This window comes from Culex pipiens, chromosome 1 (genome assembly GCF_016801865.2).
Source record: "Culex pipiens pallens isolate TS chromosome 1, TS_CPP_V2, whole genome shotgun sequence".
Taxonomy (NCBI): Eukaryota; Metazoa; Arthropoda; class Insecta; order Diptera; family Culicidae; genus Culex; species Culex pipiens.
Genome location: NC_068937.1, coordinates 92,693,228 through 92,716,466, shown reverse-complemented (window position 1 = coordinate 92,716,466; position 23,239 = coordinate 92,693,228). Strand labels below are relative to the sequence as shown.

The window sequence follows — 23,239 nt, the reverse complement described above, 5'->3', positions numbered from 1 at the left end:
ATTTGATGGCGTACTCAGAATTCCGAAAAAACGTATTTTTCATCGAAAAAAACACTACAAAAGTTTTAAAAATTCTCCCATTTTCCGTTACTCGACTGTAAATTTTTTTGGAACATGTCATTTTATGGGAAATTTAATGTACTTTTCGAATCTACATTGACCCAGAAGGGTCATTTTTTCATTTAGAACAAAATTTTTCATTTTAAAATTCCGTGTTTTTTCTAACTTTGCAGGGTTATTTTTTAGAGTGTAACAATATTCTACAAAGTTGTAGAGCAGACAATTACAAAAATTTTGATATATAGACATAAGGGGTTTGCTTATAAACATCACGAGTTATCGCGATTTTACGAAAAAAAAGTTTTGAAAAAGTTGGTCGTCATCGATCATGGCCGTTCATGGCCGTCTGTCGCGGGTGACAGACACGGACGACGAAACAAAGAGAAACGCAAAAAGTAACCTTTTCAAAACTTTTTTTCGTAAAATCGTAATAACTCGTGATGTTTATAAGCAAACCCCTTATGTCTATATATCAATTTTGTTGTAATTGTCTGCTCTACAACTTTGTAGAACATTGTTACACTCTAAAAAATAACCCTGTAAAGTTAGAAAAAACATGGAATTTTAAAATGAAAAGTTTTGTTCTAAATGAAAAAATTAATCAATGTAGATCGAAAAGTACATTAAATTTCCCATAAAATGACATGTTCCAAAAAATTTTACAGTCGAGTAACGGAAAATGGGAGAATTTTTAAAACTTTTTTAGTGTTTTTTTCGATGAAAATACGTTTTTTTCGGAATTCTGAGTACGCCATCAAATCGTTCGTCTAGTTTTACATAAAAGTCCCTTTGACACCAAATTTCTATCTCATCACCGTTTCAGGCTGCAAATTATTGAAAAACACCTCTTTTTTCGCATGTTCAAAAATGGAAGGGGTCGTACCGCCCCTCCGTCACCAGATATCAAAAAACGGACCTCGGATTCGTGCTGGGTGAGTTGGCGGAGAATTACCCTAATGTTAACATGTCATAAATAGGCACACGAAAAAAATGCCGATTTTTTATTTAATTTTTTTTTCAAATTCAAATTGTTTTTTTTTTTGAGAATTTTCTATATGTTTCAGGGGACCATAGAGAAGTATGGTCAAAAATGTTGCCGCCAAGTTATACATTTTTGAAAAAATAGTGATTTTTGGAAAATTCTTAATTTTATACATACATTTTTTTTACTTTATTTTTGATGTAAAATTGAATTTGCAATCGAAAAGTACTTAAAATATTTTTTTTATAAAGTGCCCCGTTTTCAAGATATAAGGGAGTGTTCTTTTATTACGTAACGCAAAAATTTGGATTTTTTAAAAAAATGTATGAAGCGTAACAAGGCATCCGACACCCCCTCCCCCCCCATCTGCGTTACATAATAAAAGAATGCTCCCTAACCAACTTAACTTTCAAGCACCTGTCAAATGCGTGTAAAAAAGCTATGGTGAAATCAAAATGGCCGTGGTGAATTTCTGATCACTCAAATTGACTGTTGAATAATTATTGTTGATTCTTGGAATTAAGAATAGATTTACGTCTGTTTGTCTGTGCTAAAACATTCGCCAAAAATTGGCAGATTTGATTTCCAAACCAAAATCCTCCACCAGTGGTCAAGGCTTGCCACGACAACTTTATAGTTTATCGCGCGTAAAGCAGAGCAGCTTAATTTTTAAAGAGCTCCAAGTTTGGTGAAAAACACGCCACGGCTTACTTTTTGCTGTGACGACGAATCCAAATAAGTCCCATCTCGCTTGCTTGCTTTTAATTAACTTCCGATTAACGGATCGAGCTTGGATCGAGCTGAATTTTTAATGAGGCGAAATGGAGTTGAGTTTCAATTAAACTAATTTTCCGTGCGAGGTTGGGGTTGGGGGAATTGTGGTGTTTACTTTGCCGAAAGTTATTGTTTGAGCTGGAAATGATTCCACGATTGTATTGTTCGGGGGAAAATTGGGTTCAAAAACTCAATATTTACATCAGGGCTGCGGAGTCGGGTCATATTTCAAGCGACTCCGACTCCGACTCCGACTCCGGCTTTCTGAGATTAGACGACTCCAACTCCGACTCCGGCTCAGGCTTTCAGTCCCAACCGACTCCGACTCCGACTCCAACTCCGGCCTACCAACTCTAGCCGACTCCGACTCCGACTCCGACTCCAGCTTTCTACAAATTGTTGGCTCCGACTCCGACTCCACATATTTTGAAATGTTTCAAAAGTTTGTTAACTATTATTTTGAAAACATTGATAAATAGGATTATTTAAATACTCTCTAAGTGCTATGTTTTTCTCAAGGAAGAATCAACGGAAAAAAAATTTCTATACAATTACAATTTTTATACGTTGTTGAAACAGAATTCAAAAACTATCTCCAGTTTTGAAGGCATTTTCAGAAGAACAGTTTTGTAATTAAATTGGGTTTTATTTACTTAACCTTAAATTAGCTTGTTTGTTTTATTTACATATAAATTATAAAAAGCTTATATATTTTAATATTAAATTGCATTTTTTAATGAATCATTAAAAGAAACCTGTCCTTAATGATCGATTCAACATATAAATTCAATTTGCACACTTTTAAGCTGACATTTATAAGAAGCACATTGGCTATCAAAGTCACCTTGTTTTTTTAAATAACAATTTTAAACGAAACTGTTTTTTTGCAATTCCTCTGTGAAACTTTTCAGCACTAGTATCGAAAAGTAACATTTTTCAATATTTTTTTGTTTTGAACGGTGAGTTTACTTAACACATGAATAATTTACATAAAATTCCATTCAAAAAGCGTTTTTCGGAATTGCAAAAAATGTTGTAAGCAACTCGTTGCAAAACTTGTTTTTTTTGCAGCACTCATCATATTTGTCCAACTCGGTAAACTTTGTTGGATAAATGTACGACTCGTGATTAAAACTACTTCTTTGATCACAAATCAAGGTATCTAAAAAATGTCTTCGTGGAAAAGATAATTAAGGGGTCCTTTTCAAATATCCGTGACCTAGAAAATATTTTACCTGGGAATTATTGATTTATTTAATTTTAAAATTTTCAATATACATAGAAGGAGGCGCGCAATACTTCTTGAATCTTCACCTAAAACGAAGCTTTATGAATGATCGTGCGCCTCCTTCAAAATATATGAAATATCAAAATATTGGATAAAAACCAAAATCCACAGGTAAAATATTTTCTAGGTCATTTCAAAAGGACTTTTAAGCAATCTTTCCAAAAAACATTTTTTTTTTTCGGTACATTGATTTGCAATGATAATCACCTTCCGAAATATTGACGTGGGACATACAATATGAGAAAATTATTACCGGTTGAATAATATTTTAATTTTGTGTACGTACCTGGGTGTGGTGCATGACAAGAAGCTAAAGTACGACAAGCACGTGAACTACATCATCGGGAAGGTGGATCGGTCCACCAAAGCGCTCTACTCCCTGCTGAATCGGCGGTCGAAGCTGAGCATCAAGAACAAGTCGCTAGTGATAAAGTGCATCATCCGTCCAATGCTGACCTACGCTGCTGCGGTCTGGGGCAACTGCGCCAAATCGCACCGAAAGCGACTCCAGGTGAAGCAGAACAAGCTGCTTAAGATGGTGCACAACCTGGACCCGTGGTACCCGACCGACGATCTACACAAGCTGGCCGGCGTCGACACCATCGACGCAAGCATCGAAAAGGCAACGAGAACCTTCAGGACTTCATGTGGGATGTCAACGAATCCGCTCATCGAAGCACTCCTCCGTCAACAACTGTGATATTAGTTTTTAAGCCAAACATAGATCTAGGGTTTTTTCTCAAAATTTATTTTCCCTAAAAGAACACCCAGTTAGCAAAATCTAAACTTAGAAATATGTATCCTCCCTGCAAAGGCTTATGAATTGATCTCAGTTGAAAGGTTCTCCAAATCTCTGAATTGCAAATGTAACATCCTGGAGCAGAACTGTTAAATTCTAATAAAAACACAATTGAATTGAATTTTGTGTACTTTTTGGTACTGAAATCTTGAGATTTGTTCAACGATTTTTTGCAACGATATCAAAATAGTTTGTCAAGGATCAACATTCTCATATTTTAGTAGAGAAATAGTAAACATTAAGATAATCGATATATTTAACATATTCAATGATTATTTCAAAATAAGTTGCAACTGTATTGATAATTTTTGTCAGTTTCAATTATTTTAAATGCAACACTTTGATTTTTTTGTACTTAGTATAAAACAAAATGCACATGTTGATTTCTTAGAAATAGATTGTTATAACGATTGAATATTTGTTGGAAGAGTTATTCTGCCAGTGACTTTTTTTAATTTCCAAAAACAGCAATTATTATTTTAAATCTTTTTTTGTACCTCGTATTTTTCCCTGAAAAATGATTTTCTTAAAACCTCCAAGACATTCGCTATCAGGGTAAAAGATGACTGTGTGTGTACTTTTTTCAGAGAGAACTAGATTAAATTTGGTCAAATTCGAATTGAAAGGGATGCAGTCAAAAATCAATTAAATATTTCTGACTACAAAAAGTTATAATACTAAATACTTGGGTAAGAGGGAATAAACAGGTTATCATTTAGTAAAATAACACAATAAGAGTTTTCCAATCACAATAAAAAGCTTCAAAAACATAATGGCATCTGATAAATCTTTAGAAAAAATTGGCAATTCAGTGCATACGACTTAAAAAAACAGTTAAAAATATAAGAAGTTTTGTAAATTACGCTGTTTTATAGTAAATACTGAACAACAAGATTTTTTTTTTGCATTTAAGATGACTCCGACTCCGACTCCGGGGTATCAGAAATTTTCGGCTCCGACTCCGACTCCGACTCCAGCTCATAAAATTTAGCCGACTCCGGCTCCGACTCCGACTCCAGGTGTTCGAGTTTTGATGACTCCGACTCCGACTCCGACTCCAGGTCCCCAAAAAGACCCGACTCCACCGACTCCGGCTCCGACTCCGACTCCACAGCCCTGATTTACATATCATTAAAAGAAAGGAAATATCGAAGATTTTTTTTCCCAGAAAAAAAATCATGTCAAAAGTTTTGAATGTCCATCGCTGTCATCGTTGCTCAGCAAAATTGCTCATCAATCAGATCTCGAAGGGGGGAGAGCAAATTTGTTCAATCAGTTGGATGTTCATGGGCAATTAGCTACTACGTCCGGCAGAAAATGGTGGCAAACGAACTAGGTTGGAGTCTTGGACAGACGATAAAAAAAAGTCCCACTTCCAGCTGGCTCAGCTGGGTGGTAGACTGGTCTGGGGGGAGGGCTTTGGATTGATGCTAATTAGTCTGGATTGAGAACTTGTGGCAAAAGTTCGTTCGAGACATTGATGAAGATTTGTTCTAGGTGGTCCTTTTGGAATTGTTCTACTTTTCCTGGTTGATTGATGTTTAAGGACTACTGTTAACACTAATTTTTGTGGTTGGTTGGTGACAAATTGCTAATTTCAGCTTCAGTGCATAATACAAACAGACGTCAATCACATTGATAAACAATCTAACGGTTAATTTGAATTATTGAAAACTCACCACGAAAGTTTTATATTCACCCCAGCCCATTTACATACTTTTGACAGCGCGCTCTCAGCACTTATCAACTATCCAACACGTGTTATTGAGCTTTTGTGAATTTAAAAATGAAACATGATGAGTTTTATATTTCGACAAATCAAAACAAATTAACAACCGTTACCACACCCCAAACAAAGAGTTGAACCAGCCTCCAGCTGAAAAACTCTATAATAAAGAATAAAAAAAAAAAAAAAAAATACCACACCCCAAACAACACGTGATGCGAAAAATTACAACCCCATGTCAAGTGCAGCCTTCGCACTTGACAGATTTCCCGCCATTTTCCAGCAGTCATCACACTTGTCGGCCCCATAATCGTCATCACCATTGAAAGTCCCGCCCTATTATTGTAACGTTTTTTACACCAGTGCAGTTTAAATTGTGTATATTTTCCCGCGACGACAATGGCGGAAATTAAAATTGTTCTCAACTCATTTCCCCGCAGCGTCGTTGTACCGACTGTCGAGGGCTGGGTTGTTGAAGGTGCTTTACGGTTCAGAGGGAAGGAGTTTTTATTTCCGAGCACTCGCACATACAAAAACACCTGGGTGAGGTTTGGTTGAGGGGAAAAGTTGAAGAATGGCATTGTTGTGCAATATGTGTGTGCAAAAGCGTGGAAATTTGCTTCCGGTAAGGGTGACGGCGTGTTGATGTGGTGTAAATTTCTTGAAGTTGAGCGGTTGAAGAATGGAACCACGGACAACAGAGGTATTGTTTCAAATCTTTTCATCAACAATTTAACGGCCAATTTGAAATATGTGAAACTCACCACGACAATCTTAAATTCACCACAGCAAATCGTAGTTTTCGGAAGTATCTCGGAATATTGAAAACATAACTTCACCATTTTTTGATATGTTATGCAAAATTTTCCGAGGAATCTGATAAAAATATTTTCAGACATAGGCTCTTTGGTCCCGAGACCTTCAAAAGAGCATTTCAAGTTTTCTATTGACATTTTCAAATGTTAGGCTAGATATTTGAAACTATTCCTTAAAAGCCTATCTAATACCCTTTCGTTTGCGCTCAAGACAGCTAAAATCGGTTGAAATGGTGCGGAGTTTTGATTTTTCAAAAAAAGTGGCTTTTGCAAAAATCGACGAAAATTGCCATTTTTTGGACCACCCTAACACGGCGTAGGTCACCCTAATGGCCAAACAAAAAAAATACGGGTCTAATTATTTCAGCCAAGGAACCCCAGGAAAATGTTGAGTCCGATCGGAGAACTTTTTTCGAATCATGCTGTTTTCGTGGGGAATTGCTGTATATATATATAAAAAAATTGTCTGTTCTACAACTTTGTAGAACATTAATGCACTCTAAAAAAATACCCCTGCAAGGTTAGAAAAACACGAAATTTTAAAATGATTTTTTTTTTTGTTCTAAATGAAAAATGACCTCTCTGGGTGAATGTAGATTCGAAAAGAACATTAAATTTCCCTTAAAATGAAATGTTCCAAAAAAAATAATTTCAAAATATTAAAGTATTCGCGAAATATTTTTTTTGCTTGTCGAAAAAAAAACTTTTTGCAGTTCAGTACAATGGAATTTCACAAAAAAAAATATTTTTGATCGATCTCAAATACACTAAATGAATATGAATTTCGAGTACGCCATTGAATCGGGCGTCCTATTTTACATAAAAGTCCCTTTGACACCATTCCATCTCATCACCATTTCAGGCTGCAAATTATTTAAAAAAAAAATCATTTTTCACATGTTCAAAAATAGAAGGGGTCGTAATGCCCCTCCGTTTCACGCAAATCGAAGGTCGGGGCAACTTTTCCCGATTTCGTGTGAGTTTGTAGAGAATTACCCTTATAATAAACTCATTTAATAACATTGAAAATCGGACGCATATTTACTGAGTTATCGTCACATAAAATATCAACGTTATTTTAGTGATGCATTTAATTTTCCAGTTTTTATTTTTTTTATTTTTCGGGGACTGTATCTCAAAAACCGTTGTTCCATTGTTAAATGTCTTTTATCAAATTTGTAGGAAATTTTCTGCAAATTGATTGCAAATTGGATTATAACTTTAAAAAATGAAGTCAAAACAATTTATTCCATCTTTTTTCCACGTTTATCAAAAAATATGATCTTTTAGAAAAAAATTCAACACTGTCAAATTAACTTCTACTAGCCTTAGGCCGTTGCAAATATTTTTTGAAGCTTATGTACCCCCCCCCCCCTCCCCCCATCCCACCAACCTTTTCAAAATCGGTCCGAAAAATCAGGGAGCAAAACAAATATTTTTTCAAAAAGAAAACATTAAAATTTTAGTTGAAAAAGAAGTCTGCTGAACTGAAAATAATTTGAAATGCTTATTCCTGCGTTTAAAATCATATTTCGCATATTTGAGATCGATAAACAATTTTTTTTGTAAAATTCCGTTGTACAGTACTGCAAAAAGTTTTTTTTTTTGACAAAAAAATATTTCGTCAATACTTTGATATTTTGAAAATTACAGATTGCTAATCATCTGGGCAGGTGTAAAATGCATTTTAAAACATTTTTTTTTCAATCAAATGTTAAAACCATTGCTTGTAATTTAATTTTTTATGTCTTTTTATTTGTTGCAAAAATTTGTTGTAAAAAGAAGTATGCAGTAGTTTTTAATTATAATCCCAGATAGATTAATTGCAGGCCAAGGGTGCATGATACTGAAGATACTCGATCACACCCAGGCGAGGAACATCCCGGAAGGAGCCCAACTACATCCGTAGTGCTGTTTGGACAAAACAGCATGGCTCTGGTTTCTTGCAAGTGTCCTATTTTCTTACCTCCACGTTGGCTTGATTTAGTCATCATGATGACAAGGTGTAACCTAGCTGGTGGCCTGTGGAAACGACTCGAAAACCTTTGACCAGCGAGGGTCAGAGTTGAGACGGCTAGAAGAAAGGGGCGCGTCAATGTGGGAAAGGGAAGTAATTTGTGATTGTAGACGGTATTGTTTTGATTCGCAGAATGTTGAGTCAACTGCTGTGGATGTACCTGAGCATCGCAGAACGGGGTTTCTCCTCTTTCCATTTCAGCTAACAGCTATCTTCTGTTTATTTTGTTTCACTGATTTCCTAAAACGGTTTCTGTTTACTATCCTCCATTTGATTTCTATTTTACTTATTTGATTCTCTTATTTCTTTTCCACTCTATTTTACCAATTGATGCTGATGTAACAAACTGTCTGCTTTCCCTTATTTTGGTAGAGATGTTAATTTTGTTTATCATGTGCCTTTTCTTTATTTATCTTTTTGAATAATTTCTAATTTCTACTATCTTTCTTTTACTATTGATTCTTTACATAGTATACAGTTTGACAGAAACCTAGTACTACGTTTTGTTCAGAAACTCATGTCGAACATTTTGCTACAAAAAGCTCATGAAAAGATGTTTTCTATAAAAAGTTATATAACAAATACTATTACCAAAATCAAAAAAGGTGCAAAAAAAGTTTGTACACCTTTCGAAAAATTAACATAAATAAAGTTATTTGTTGACAAATCACCATAAATCCAGTCTCCCAACTCCAAGTAGGCATCCTTGACTGATTAAAAAAATAATTTGGATTGAATATAAAGATTACTAATTACATAGTATAAAAGTTTACATAACTCTGGAAATTCTATATAAAACTTATCTAAACTTAATTTTGCAAAGTTTCAATTTAACTAAATGTCAATATATTACCATAAAATTGCTAAATAAACATTCTAGAGTGGGTATAACACCGTTTTGGGGGTCTTTGTATCGATAGAATAGATTTTTCGTTGGAATTTCGTACCAACCCGGAATTACGTCGTCGGAAAATCCGCCGGCATCCGAACCGGTCCACAATTCACAAGTCAACCTATGTAGCATCGGAAAGGGCATACAATTTCCGATCTTTTGATACCCATACATCTAGGTTTTCTATAAAACCCACGTTTTTAAATACCTGGGCAAAAAGTTAGTGTGATTCACGAGAGCAAAAATTACGAAAGTCCATACATTTTTGGCAGGTTGCTCAAACGAAACCATAACAACGTTTTTGCCTAGGTATTTAAAAACGTGGGTTGTATAGAAAACCTAGATGTATGGGTATCAAAAGATCGGAAATTTTATGCCCTTTCCGATGCTACATAGGTTGACTTGTGAATTGTGGACCGGTTCGGATGCCGGCGGATTTTCCGAGGACGCAATTCCGGGTTGGTACGAAATTCCAACGAAAAATCTATTCTAGCGATACAAAGACCCCCAAAACGGTGTTATACCCATTTCAGAATGTTTATTTAGCAATTCTATGGTAATATATTGACTTTTAGTTAAATTGAAAGCTTGCAAAATTAAGTTTAGATAAGTTTTATATAGAATTTCCAGAGTTATATAAACTTTTATACTATGTAATTAGTAAACTTTATATTCAATCCAAATTTTTTTTTTAATAAGTCAAGGATGCCTATTTGGAGTTGGAAGACTGGATTTATGGTGATTTGTCAACAAATAACTTTATTTATGTTAATTTTTCGAAAGGTGTACAAACTTTTTTGCACCTTTTTTGATTTTGGTAATAGTATTTGTTATATAACTTTTTATAGAAAACATCTTTTCATGAGCTTTTTGTAGCAAAATGTTCGGCATGAGTTTCTGAACAAAACGTAGACTAGGTTTCTGTCAAACTTTAAATTGTTACATGTTTCATCACAAAATGTGCCCAGGGGGTGTAAATACTTTTTTTACAAACTGTATTTCCTTCACTGTCCATTGTCTTGAAACTTCACCTTTTTCTTAAGCAAGAGAGGTTCGAGCCCTTACTCAATTTATGGAATGATTAAAGGATTAACACAAATATTACTATTGTACTTTTGAAAAACTTTTCTTAAATGCTTAGGACCAACATATTGTAACAAAACACCGCGACAAAATAAATAGCAACAGATAAACACGACTCAACAATAGGGAAGATTTCAGGAGAAAACAATACACAGTAAATAACAATTAGTTTTTGAATTCAAACTAAAAATATAACAGTTTTTGCTTTAATGAAAGTCGATAGGCACACTATAAATGGTTAGGCGCTTATACTTACATCAAACCCTACGTAATGTACCACCCCCGGCCGAGTTAAACTGCGTAACCGGAAAGAAGGTGTGCATGTCTGGCACGAACACTCAAAGCCAGACATGTTCGTCGGGAACCTGGTGCATAAGATCGGTCAAGGCCCGTTCTTACACTGAAAATTGCGAATTGCGAATAATCCCAGATAGATTAATTATAGTCCCAGATTATAATTTTCTTACAATTCAAATGATAATGTTGCCATTTTTAGAGCACAAAATGTGAAAAACAACCAAAAAATGGAAAAAGTGACTGTAGAAAAATGGGAAAAACTAGAAAGGCAAAATGTAATGATATAAAGTGATAGAATAGGCCAAATACTACCAAAAACAAAAATAAACTTAACAAGATAAATGCAAATTAAAAAAAAATAAAACAAGAAAAACATAAAACAAGAGAAGAGCACAAGAACAAAAGTTGCTCAAAATGACCTCCTCGATACGGGAAAAATAAAAAAAAATCTAAAAAAAGGGCAGTAGAGGGTTTTAACCAAATTTAGAAAAAAAATACAGACACACAAAAACATTATAACAAATTTAACGAATTTCGGGAAGAATTTCTTAGCAGTTAGCTTCCCTTGAATAACCACCCGGTGACCATCATTTCACCAGAGAAAAAACGACACTTTAATCTAATTACTATTTGCTCACCATTTCTTCTTCGTCTCCTTCCAGCGGACATGGCCGGCTCAACGACGGCGGACCAGAAGAAGCAGCAGCGAATGGCCGATCGGATGAGCGCCTTCAACGCCAAGTACCAGCGAACGGTCGAAAGTAACGACATCAACGGCGGCACGGCTTCCGGGGCGACCGCCGAGCTGGACGGCCGAAGTGGCTCCAAGGTGAGTGTGTGTGGGTGAATCCGCTTTAACGGTTGACCGAATATGGTGGGATTTCATTTGTTTAATGTTTTTTGTTTTAGTTTCGGGAAAAATTGTAATATTTTTAGAAGTTTATTTTTATTGTTTTTTTCTCATATTAAAACCAACATTTGGAAAGTCTAAACAAATAGATTTTTAAATAAAATAACATTAGGTGAATTACTCACAAAATTTCCGCAATTAGTTCCACCTCCACAACTTGGAATGGTTATATGTAGGAAGTATCGATTTTCTCGCATGTTTTTCTGTTCTACTTCCCTCCCTCGTTAAGAATCCTCTTAAACAGGCTTACCAGGTGGCAATAAGCAGCCCCGGCTTTAGCAGGTTAATGAGCTTCCAAGAGTGCCTCAGATGTGGGCCAGCACCATTTTAAGCCTCATCTGTGCGGAAGTGTGGGTGTGTGCAGGACATTTGTTTGTGGGAAATGTCAGCCAAGAATGACTAATTACTGGACAGGGTGTTTTGCTGCTGAGCAATTCTCTACGAAATCGGTCTTTTTTCTTTAATTTTAATTTTTGTATTTTTTAATCCGACTGAAACTTTTTTGGTGCCTTCGGTATGCCCAAAGAAGCCATTTTGCATCATTAGTTTGTCCATATAATTTTCCATACAAATTTGGCAGCTGTCCATACAAAAATGATGGATGAAAATTCAAAAATCTGTATCTTTTGAAGGAATTTTTTGATCGATTTGGTGTCTTCGGCAAAGTTGTAGGTATGGATACGGACTACACTGGAAAAAAATAATACACGGTAAAAAAAATTTAGTGATTTTTTTATTTAACTTTTTATCCCTAAAACTTGATTTACAAAAAAACACTATTTTTAATTTTTTTTATTTTTTGATATGTTTTAGAGGACATAAAATGCCAACTTTTCAGAAATTTCCAGGTTGTGCAAAAAATCATTGACCGAGTTATAAATTTTTTAATCAATACTGATTTTTTCAAAAAATCGAAATTTTGGTCGTAAAAATTTTTCAACTTCATTTTTTGATGTAAAATCAAATTTGCAATCAAAAAGTACTTTAGTGAAATTTTGATAAAGTGCACCGTTTTCAAGTTATAGCCATATTTAAGTGACTTTTTTGAAAATAGTTGCAGTTTTTCATTTTTTTAAATTAGTGCACATGTTTGCACACTTTTGAAAAAAATATTTTTGAAAAGCTGAGAAAATTCTCTATATTTTGCTTCTTGGGACTTTGTTGATACGACCTTTAGTTGCTGAGATATTGCAATGCAAAGGTTTAAAAACAGGAAAATTGATGTTTTCTAAGTCTCACCCAAACAACCCACCATTTTCTATCGTCAATATCTCAGCAACTAATGGTCCGATTTACAATGTTAATATATGAAACATTTGTGAAATTTTCCGATCTTTTCGAAAAATATATTTTCAAAATTTTCAAATCAAGACTAACATTTTAAAAGGGCGTAATATTGAATGTTTGGCCTTTTTGAAATGTAAGTCTTGATTTGATAATTTTGAAAATATTGTTTTCGAAAAGATCGGAAAATTTTACAAATGTTTCATATTTTAACATTGAAAATCGGACCATTAGTTGCTGAGATATTGACGATAGAAAATGGTGGGTTGTTTGGGTGAGACTTAGAAAACATCAATTTTCCTGTTTTTAGACCTTTGCATTGCAATATCTCTGCAACTAAAGGTCGTATCAACAAAGTCCGAAGAAGCAAAATATAGAGAATTTTCTCAGCTTTTCAAAAATATTTTTTTCAAAACTGGGCAAACATGTGCACTAATTTAAAAAAATGAAAAACTGCGACTATTTTCAAAAAAGTTACCTAAAAATGGCTTTAACTTGAAAACGGTGCACTTTATCAAAATTTCACTAAAGTACTTTTTGATTGCAAATTTGATTTTACATCGAAAAATGAAGTTGAAAAATTTTTACGACCAAAATTTCGATTTTTTGAAAAAATCAGTATTGATTAAAAAATTCATAACTCGATCAATGATTTTTTGCACAACCTGGAAATTTCTGAAAAGTTGGCATTTTATGTCCTCTAAAACATATCAAAAAATAAAAAAAATTAAAAATAGTGTTTTTTTGTAAATCAAGTTTTAGTGATAAAAAGTTAAATAAAAAAATCACTAAATTTTTTTTACCGTGTATTATTTTTTTCCAGTGTAGTCCGTATCCATACCTACAACTTTGCCGAAGACACCAAATCGATCAAAAATTACTTCAAAAGATACAGATTTTTGAATTTTCATCCATCATTTTTGTATGGACAGCTGCCAAATTTGTATGGAAAATTATATGGACAAACTAATGATGCAAAATGGCTTCTTTGGGCATACCGAAGGCACCAAAAAAGTTTCAGTCGGATTAAAAAATACAAAAAAAATCGAATGACCGAAATTCTAGAGAACTGCTCTGCTGCCTTTTTTTCCTTCTTCTTCTTGTTTGCTTGTATCCTGTCTACGGCGACCAGGTTGGCTTGATAGAATTAGATTAGGTGGGATTGTTTGCTCCCACGAGTTCCGGAGTGATTTGCACTAGCAGGAGCAGCAGCCTCGCTAATGAGGCGGCAATTAGGGCTGAGAAGGTGGCCACTTTAACAGGACAGAAAATTTGTGCAGAACACGGAGCAGGATGGATGTTGCGTTTTGTTGGGTTTTTTTCTTCTTCTAGTTATTGTGACGACTTAAAAGGTGTAAATTAAAATCGAGGTTGTTGTAAGCTTGATTAAAAAAGCCAAATTTGTCATAACAAGCATGGTGTAAATGTACCATATTTTGATGAAACTAAGTCTTAAATTTGAAATCAAAATGTTTATGAAATGACGTATTTTTGCACCTTTTGTCTTCCTCGCTGGGCGAAGACTATAATCCTGCTCTTAAAATGATTTTTCCACGATTTTAGATTTTTTTTTCGCGATTTTTATTTGCTTTTATCTTGATTAGTTTATGTTTGTTTTTTTGTTTTTATTTGGCCTATTATACACCCTACTATCATAACATGTTTTTACAGTCACTTTTTCAATTTTAATATTGTTTTTCACATTTTCTGCTATTGAATGGCACCATTATCATTTAAATTGTAAAACAATGCGTAGAGGCATAGTCTGGGATACTGGAAAAATTACTGCGTACTTCTTTTTAACTTAAATTATAGAAAATGTAAAAAACAGCCAAAGTTAATTTCTAAAAAAATACATTTTTAAAAGCATTGGCAAAGTTACATAAAACAAGTCAAACTTCCAACCCTAAAATTTTCATACATTTTAAGAGTTCTTCTTTCGAATGCTTTTTTAATATCAAAAATTGGTTGAAAAATTGAGTTTTGGTGATTTTTCCGATCGAAGCCCGTCTAGATGCGGGGTTAGGTTGTAGAGGGTTAATGGGTAAGGCTACCAACTGTACGGATTTTTTCCTTACCGTACGGATTTTCGAACCTCTCCATGGATTTTACACAGGCCGGAATTTTTGTACGGAATTTTTCGCATAATACGGATTTGTACGGAATTTTAACAACTTTTTAAAAATTTTTGCTTTTTTGATTGGGCCAAAGCTTTTGCTAATTGGACATTTTTATTTAACTGTCAGTTCGATTTTATAGGGATAACTTGCATAATTTTCCAGGATTTCCTCAGTTCAAACTTGATTGTCAATAATAATTGTTCTTTTCAAATTCCTTACAAAACATATTTATCAGATAAAATATCCAAAGGCATTCTAAATCTTGTGAAAACCTTGTGTTGTGCTTGTATTTATAGGACCTTTCCAATAAAAACTCTAGAAAAAAAAAACGAAGTTGACTTTATAGCTGTCGGCCACCATTGCTAGTACCAACCACTAGTGTCTTCCTTTTTATCTACAAGGACTTCGCCGCCCTGGGCTCCTAAGTGTATGAAAGTATGGCACGGAGCGACGGCGCCGGATACCCATATTTACACAAAGAATTTTAGAGCGCCCGCCGCGGGATTCAAACCAGCAACCTCTGGATTGTGAGTCCAGTGCGCGGTCCGATTGATCCACACGGGCGGGCATAAAAAACTCTAGAAATGACATCGATATTATTCGTAAAATCAAACTTGACATTTCGTAAACTTTTAAACGTTTAACAAAAATATTTTTGATTCCCAAATTCCAGAATTATCTAAAAAAAATCCTTAACATTTTTTGTTATACCATGGTGTCATATCGGTAAAGTATACAGATTTTTGCTCAGCAAGAGTTGGTAGCCTTTGTTAATGGGTAAATGTTAACCGATTGTTTAAATTAATTTTTGAGCAGGTTTTTAAATTTTGCCAACAAAAAAAACTCTTAAAATCCTGCAAATTTCACCAAACTTAAGATTATTTTTTTTTTTGGCGAAAACAACCCCCATGCCAAATATGAGCAGATTTGGTGAAACTCGATGTTGGACGCGTGCCCAAGTAAAATTTGTAAACCAACTAGCCACCACCTAGTTTTAATGAGGTTTTATGGTAGCATCTTGATTGCTTAATAGTTTTATTTGGGCATCCACCGCGACCAATAAGCAAAAGCTAATTAATAGGTTCTGACAAAGTTTTATGCCTCGGACATAAAACCTGGTGAAAATAAAAGCCAACTGGCCTAGCAACTGCTTTTCAATAAGGTTTATGATAGTTTTAAGAGGGCCTTGAAAACCAGATGCTTCATTAAACCCTAGGGTGTTCGAGCTGTCAAGTGCCATTAGGCATGCAAAATGCTCACATAACACTATAAGCTCCAAAAACAGCATTTATCGCAGCCAAATAGCAATGGGCATGGCCTGATTGAATATGATTGTCTGCCATCTTGGCAGAAAAAATAGAAAAAAGCATAAATTTGATTAAAATTTGATGAAAACAAACATTGATGATCAATTTCTGACATCGTTAGCATAGCCATAGAAGTTTAAAAATAATTTCAACATTTTTTGCAAAATAAATTGCAAATAATAAAAGTTCATTAAAATTTGTGATTACTAAAGAAATATGTTTGATGAAGCGAGTTGTTTTTTTTTTTTTTTTTTTTTTGTTTGTTTGGTTCTATCTCCCCCACATTTATCGATAAAATTTCAACCACAGGTGAATTTGAGCCACGCATTGCGAGGAATAAGCTTTGAAATTATGTTAATTACCTCCAATATCTATCATTTCATCATCGTCAGTTTTGACAACCATCTTCATTATATCGTTTGGCAAGACGAAGACTTATTTTTTGCCAGAATAAAACCTGTTTGGCATAAGACGATCGCAGACTATGAAATGTCATTTTTCTATAACTCCCGACAAGGTTTTAACAAGGATTTTATTAAGGCTTTAAGGAGGTTGTCGGGATTCAGTTGAAAAGCCTCGAACTCCTATGAAAGTTTTATAAATAGGCCGTAACAACCTTTTTTAGACCGAGCCACGTGGCTTAGTGGTAACGCTTCCGCCTCGTAAGCGGTAGATCGGGGTTCAAATCCCAGTTCGGACCAACTAGTTCCCCTCAGGAACTGGGAAAGATTTACTTTACTTTTGGGTTTTAAGAGGGGTTTAACAGGGTTCTGAGGATCTTGTTACGTCTAAGTGGCTTTAATGTTGGTTTTGGCTTATAGGTTTTATAGCGGTTATGACAACTATGATTAAGCCTAAAATGTTACTTGGGTGGTCACTTGGGAAGGAATGGCCCATATTTTGTATCTTGGAAAAGGATTTTATGATCGATTTTGTTTCTTCGGCATAGTTCTAGGTTATGAATAGGACTTTTCTGAAAAAAATAGGTACATGTAGAAATAATTTCCCGTCTTTTAAAGGTGAAACCGTTGATCATTTTCGAAGAAAATTGATCATCACTATAAAATATTCTGTATTACATTCAATTTAACGAATTTAAGCACCAAAAGGAATCAGCATGTGCCGGGTGTTGTGTTCTTTAGGCCACTGAAAGGATTTCCATTTTAAATCAAAATTTAACTAATGTTTATGTTTATTTTGGCCCATTAGGTTGTCAAGAAGAGCAAAGATTGTCAAGAAGATGTTATAAGTAAAAATATTTTCAAAATTTTAAAATTAAATCATCATTTGGAAATTTATGAAAATTTGTATTGATTAACTAACCATGCAAAATGGATTCTTTGATCATAGAGGATGTAATCATAAAGTTAATGCAAATTCGAAAAATTCAAGAGATTAAATTTCCTAAAACTATGCCCAATGCTAAAAATAATCTAAAATTCTTTTATTTCCTGCTTCCTTCATTCAATCGCAAACCATTCGCTCAGGGGCTATGCGAGTTATTGGTTTATTCTGGGATTCCTGGTATAAATTGATTTCCATTTCCATACGTCCTTCTCACATCAAGATACGCAAAAAACGTGAAAATTTCTATAAATACCTGGCACAATCTACTTCCAAGACTTGAATTTTCTCCTTGACCAACCTTTTAAAGTCATCCAATTTCGCAAATGATTCCATTTCGCTCACAACCAGCTTGTGTCGTTCGGCTGAACTGGTTAGTTGGCTGATTGAGAGCACAAAAAAAGAAGCAAATTCTTGTGCAACTCAAGTGAACCACAATTTTCGATTGATCTACAATTTCGTGCAGTGTTCGTTGTGTGTGTCTTCTTTTCTACGCTGTATGTGTGCTTACAGCGGGAGTATGTGTGTCTGCTTGAGACAAGCTTTCAATGGTAACCTTATCCTGAGCTTCTATCGGATGCCTTTGTTTGAACTTTAGGGTGGTTCATGGAAAATATTGCAATGAGTTTAGTTTTGAAACATCTTCAAATTAAATACTTTTGTAAGCTTACTAATTTCCACTCCTTCAAAAAAAATCGTGAACCACCCTATCGAATGCATGAAAATACTCTACCAAAAAATTACCTCCGTCAATGTGAAAGCGATAAGGATCAATTTTTTCCCCCAGAATGCAAACAGTCGTAACGTTTTCAGCGGGCGATAATTTTGATTAGTTTCTTCATTATCGCGATGGGACCCGGAGTTTGCCGCCATCATCGCCGTCACCGTGTGCCATCGTCGACGACAGGGCCCAGGCAAAGGACGAGTGTTTTTTTACGTATTTGTAAGAATATGGCCCGTCCTTGGGTAAATGCAATTATGGAAATTTACTTTTTAATTACCACACTCTTTGCCTCGGATCGTCACGGTGTCGTAAAGTTAATATTTCCCGAAAGGAATTTGGGTCGTGCAATCAGGCTCTGGGTGAAGGTTTTTGGAAGTGAAAATTGAAGAGAATAAGAAAAAATATTAGAGGTGAAAACAAATTAACAAATTGACAAATTATTAACAAATTAACAAATGATCAAATTAACAAATTAACAAAATAACAAAATAACAAATTAACAAATTACCAAATTACCAAATTACCAAATTAACAAATTAACAAATTAACAAATTAACAAATGAACAAATTAATATAAATTGACAAATTAACATTTTTTTATAAATTGACAAATTGGTAGTTATGGGTGGTAAAAAATTAAGAAAAAAAAGAGTGAAGATTCAATCAAGAGGAGAAGACGCAAAAGAAGGATCAAAAGATAGAACGATTCAATAAAATCATATAAATTAAAAGAGCTAAAATAAGTGTTAATCCTACCTGGAAATTCAGTAAACTTTAATTTACTTTCAACAACGCGAACTCTTCACTGATCCTTCATTCTTACAAAACTTTTCCCTAATCCAAGCACGCCTTGCTCAAAGTTTTAACTCAATTTAAGGGTGCACAGCAACGAAGGAAGTTGTTGTCTTCTTATTCCAAAATTGTCAAACTTACGGACCCAATCCTGCAATAACGGGATCGTAAAATTAATCAAACTTTGTTGTAAATTACTTTGTGGAAAGTACTTTAGGGGATGAATAAAAAAATATTTCGATAGTATCCGTAGTTTTGAAGATACTAAATTGTCTGTAACAAAAATCTGGGTGCAAAAGCTCTGGTTGATGTGCACCGTTAAGGCAAGCAGCAGTGCAGCATGCTACGATTGATCATTTGGCACGTGTCAAGTATCTACTTTCCAAAAGGAGGTGGGGGGGGGGAGAAGTTGTGTTCTAGCTGCTAGCAAATTCAGGGTGGCACACAGGTTGTTCTCGGATTCTCTGTTGGTTGAGCTTAATTAGAGTTGAATCACTTTCGACACGCGTTGCTGGCAAACACAAGTTACACTGCTTGGATCAGAGTGGCTTGAGTAGCATTTAAAAATTAATTTAAAAAAAATAGCTACGGACTTTAAACGTGAATTATTCTATTTTTTCCTTACAAAAAAAAAAGTTTTTTTCTCCTAAACTTGCTAAACTGAAGTTTTGGGATGATAAAATCCAAGAAACAAGTGTCAGACTCACACGTGCTGGTGTGGGTACGGGCGAATGTATCTCTCGATATAGTTTTCAAGTTTGAGCAACGCCCTCACATCGGGTAATTGGTTGGAAAAGTTGAACAATCTGTGCTGTGCTTCGTTAGTAAACTGATTAAGGGAGAAAATCTCGTAAAATTTGGTCGAGTTTTTCTCTGCCCTGAGGAGGGCGTTCTCCTAGATGAGATGACCTCTTTAGTGAACGATGTTGATACATCGATGATGGCAAGTGTGTTTAAAGAGATGAGGTGGACTACGTGACATAAACATTAGAGCAAAGAAGCAGGTTAATGAACATTAACATTTCATTGCACAAATGAACAAATGAACAAATGAACAAATGAACACTTTACCACATTGACACATTAACACATTTAAATTTCTCAAATTTCTCAAATTTCTCAAATCTCTCAAATTTCTAAAATTTCTAAAATTTCTAAAATTTCTAAAATTTCTAAAATTTCTAAAATTTCTAAAATTTCTAAAATTTCTAAAATTTTTAAAATTTCTAAAATTTCTAAAATTTCTTAAATTTCTAAAATTTCTAAAATTTCTAAAATTTCTAAAATTTCTAAAATTTCTAAAATTTCTAAAATTTCTAAAATTTCTAAAATTTCTAAAATTTCTAAAATTTCTAAAATTTCTAAAATTTCTAAAATTTCTAAAATTTCTAAAATTTTTAAAATTTCTAAAATTTCTAAAATTTCTAAAATTTCTAAAATTTCTAAAATTTCTAAAATTTCTAAAATTTCTAAAATTTCTAAAATTTCTAAAATTTCTAAAATTTCTAAAATTTCTAAAATTTCTAAAATTTCTAAAATTTCTAAAATTTCTAAAATTTCTAAAATTTCTAAAAATTCTAAAATTTCTAAAATTTCTAAAATTTCTAAAATTTCTAAAATTTCTAAAATTTCTAAAATTTCTAAAATTTCTAAAATTTCTAAAATTTCTAAAATTTCTAAAATTTCTAAAATTTCTAAAATTTCTAAAATTTCTAAAATTTCTAAAATTTCTAAAATTTCTAAAATTTCTAAAATTTCTAAAATTTCTAAAATTTCTAAAATTTCTAAAATTTCTAAAATTTCTAAATTTCTAAAATTTCTAAAATTTCTAAAATTTCTAAAATTTCTAAAATTTCTAAAATTTCTAAAATTTCTAAAATTTCTAAAATTTCTAAAATTTCTAAAATTTCTAAAATTTCTAAAATTTCTAAAATTTCTAAAATTTCTAAAATTTCTAAAATTTCTAAAATTTCTAAAATTTCTAAAATTTCTAAAATTTCTAAAATTTCTAAAATTTCTAAAATTTCTAAAATTTCTAAAAATTTCTAAAATTTCTAAAATTTCTAAAATTTCTAAAATTTCTAAAATTTCTAAAATTTCTAAAATTTCTAAAATTTCTAAAATTTCTAAAATTTCTAAAATTTCTAAAATTTCTAAAATTTCTAAAATTTCTAAAATTTCTAAAATTTCTAAAATTTCTAAAATTTCTAAAATTTCTAAAATTTCTTAAATTTCTAAAATTTCTAAAATTTCTAAAATTTCTAAAATTTCTAAAATTTCTAAAATTTCTAAAATTTCTAAAATTTCTAAAATTTCTAAAATTTCTAAAATTTCTAAAATTTCTAAAATTTCTAAAATTTCTAAAATTTCTAAAATTTCTAAAATTTCTAAAATTTCTAAAATTTCTCAAATTTCTCAAATTTCTCAAATTTCTCAAATTTCTCAAATTTCTCAAATTTCTCAAATTTCTCAAATTTCTCAAATTTCTCAAATTTCTCAAATTTCTAAAATTTCTAAAATTTCTAAAATTTCTCAAATTTCTCAAATTTCTCAATTCAATAAACCACGTGGACACAAAAATAATTTATTGTTTAACCATTGAAGATCGTCGCATAATTTTCTGCGCAAGCGGCATTTTATAATTGATTGCTGGATAGGTGACACTTAGAAAACTTCAATTTTATAATCGCAGGAACGATTTTTTGTTTTTAGATGATTTTATTGGAAATTTACTGAACTTTTTGAAAAAAATCCATTCTATCCATGTAAATCCAAAAAATATTTTTTATTAAAAAATTAGAGCCTGTTTCTTGGAAACTGGGTACTTATCAAAATTGCTGTGAAGTTGAACAAAATATTTTGTTCTTGAAGAAATCATAACTCGGAGGTATTTTTTCCATAATTTTCTGTGGCCTAAGAAATGTAATTTTTGGTCCCTGAAAACAAAAAAAAATTAAAAATCTGAAAATATCTATTTTAAAAATTCTACTTTAAGGGATACAAAATTTGAAAAAAAGTACTTTTTCAAACTGTAACAGAATTTTAGTTGTCCTAACCAGTACCTTCAACTTTCTGGAAAATACCAAATCGATCCATCCAAAAATTCCATCCTAAGATACAGGTACAAATTTTTTTTGAGATGAAAAAAAATACAAAAAAACGTTTTCAAAATTTCGCAAAAAATTGCTCTCTTTCAACTTTTTTGCACCGAAAAAAATCTATTCATTTCCTGCTCCCAAATCACGAACTGTACCCCAAATCCTATTATTCATCGCGAACACACAAATTTCTTTTTTTTTTTTTTTTTTTGAGACAAAAAGAGCCCATTTTTTCTTACCCCACTTTGCCTTCGGGGCATCCGAAAAGGGTCAGAAAGTGTGTTTTTAACGAGTCGAATGACCATTTTTTGTGAGGCACTTGATGTCAATAATTAGTTTGCGTTTTTTTTCTCGGGTGTCACGAACCTTTCGGTTCCCGGAAGTTTGACGACTTTAATAACGATCTTTATTTTTGTCCGTTTCGATTCGTTACAGTCAAAGGAGGAAAAGAATCGTCACTTTAACCACATCAACTCGCAGTACACCTTCACTCCGGAGGACATCAAGTACGACAACAAGCACTACAAGTACATCAAGTACACGTCCTACAAGAGCAAGGTAAAATTCTTTCAAGCTTAACAAAAATAAAATTTAATTCATCTTCTTGAAATCAGCAACGTCAGCAGCAGCAGCAGCCCCAGTACGATTCGTTTGGACTTTCGTCGACCGGAAATGGACCCTCGTCAAGCGGAGCGTCTCAGTCGTCATCGTCGTCGGCGTCGTCCTCCTCCCGGGCCAGCGAGGACAAACACAAGATCCGGGGCTACAACGAGGTGCTCGATAAGCCCGTCAGCAAGTTGCCCAAATCGGCCAACAATGGAGCTCGTGAGTATCTTTTGACTTGTTTGAAGTTTTGAATTTTACTTTATTTAAAAAAAAAAATCTTTAAAAAATTATCATGAAAATGTTCAATTATGCTTTCGTAGA

The 23,239-nt window shown here is 33.3% G+C and overlaps 1 protein-coding gene across 1 annotated transcript in view; it reads left to right on the top strand.

Annotated features, from left to right (window-relative positions):
• Positions 1–23,239, top strand: part of LOC120424512 (proteoglycan Cow) — a 320,210-nt gene that overhangs the window by 277,224 nt on the left and 19,747 nt on the right. The window contains exons 5-7 of the mRNA XM_052706805.1: positions 11,396–11,562; positions 22,748–22,870; positions 22,927–23,137. Of these exons, the coding sequence (XP_052562765.1) occupies positions 11,396–11,562; positions 22,748–22,870; positions 22,927–23,137 (501 nt within the window). The remainder of the gene's footprint in view (positions 1–11,395; positions 11,563–22,747; positions 22,871–22,926; positions 23,138–23,239) is intronic.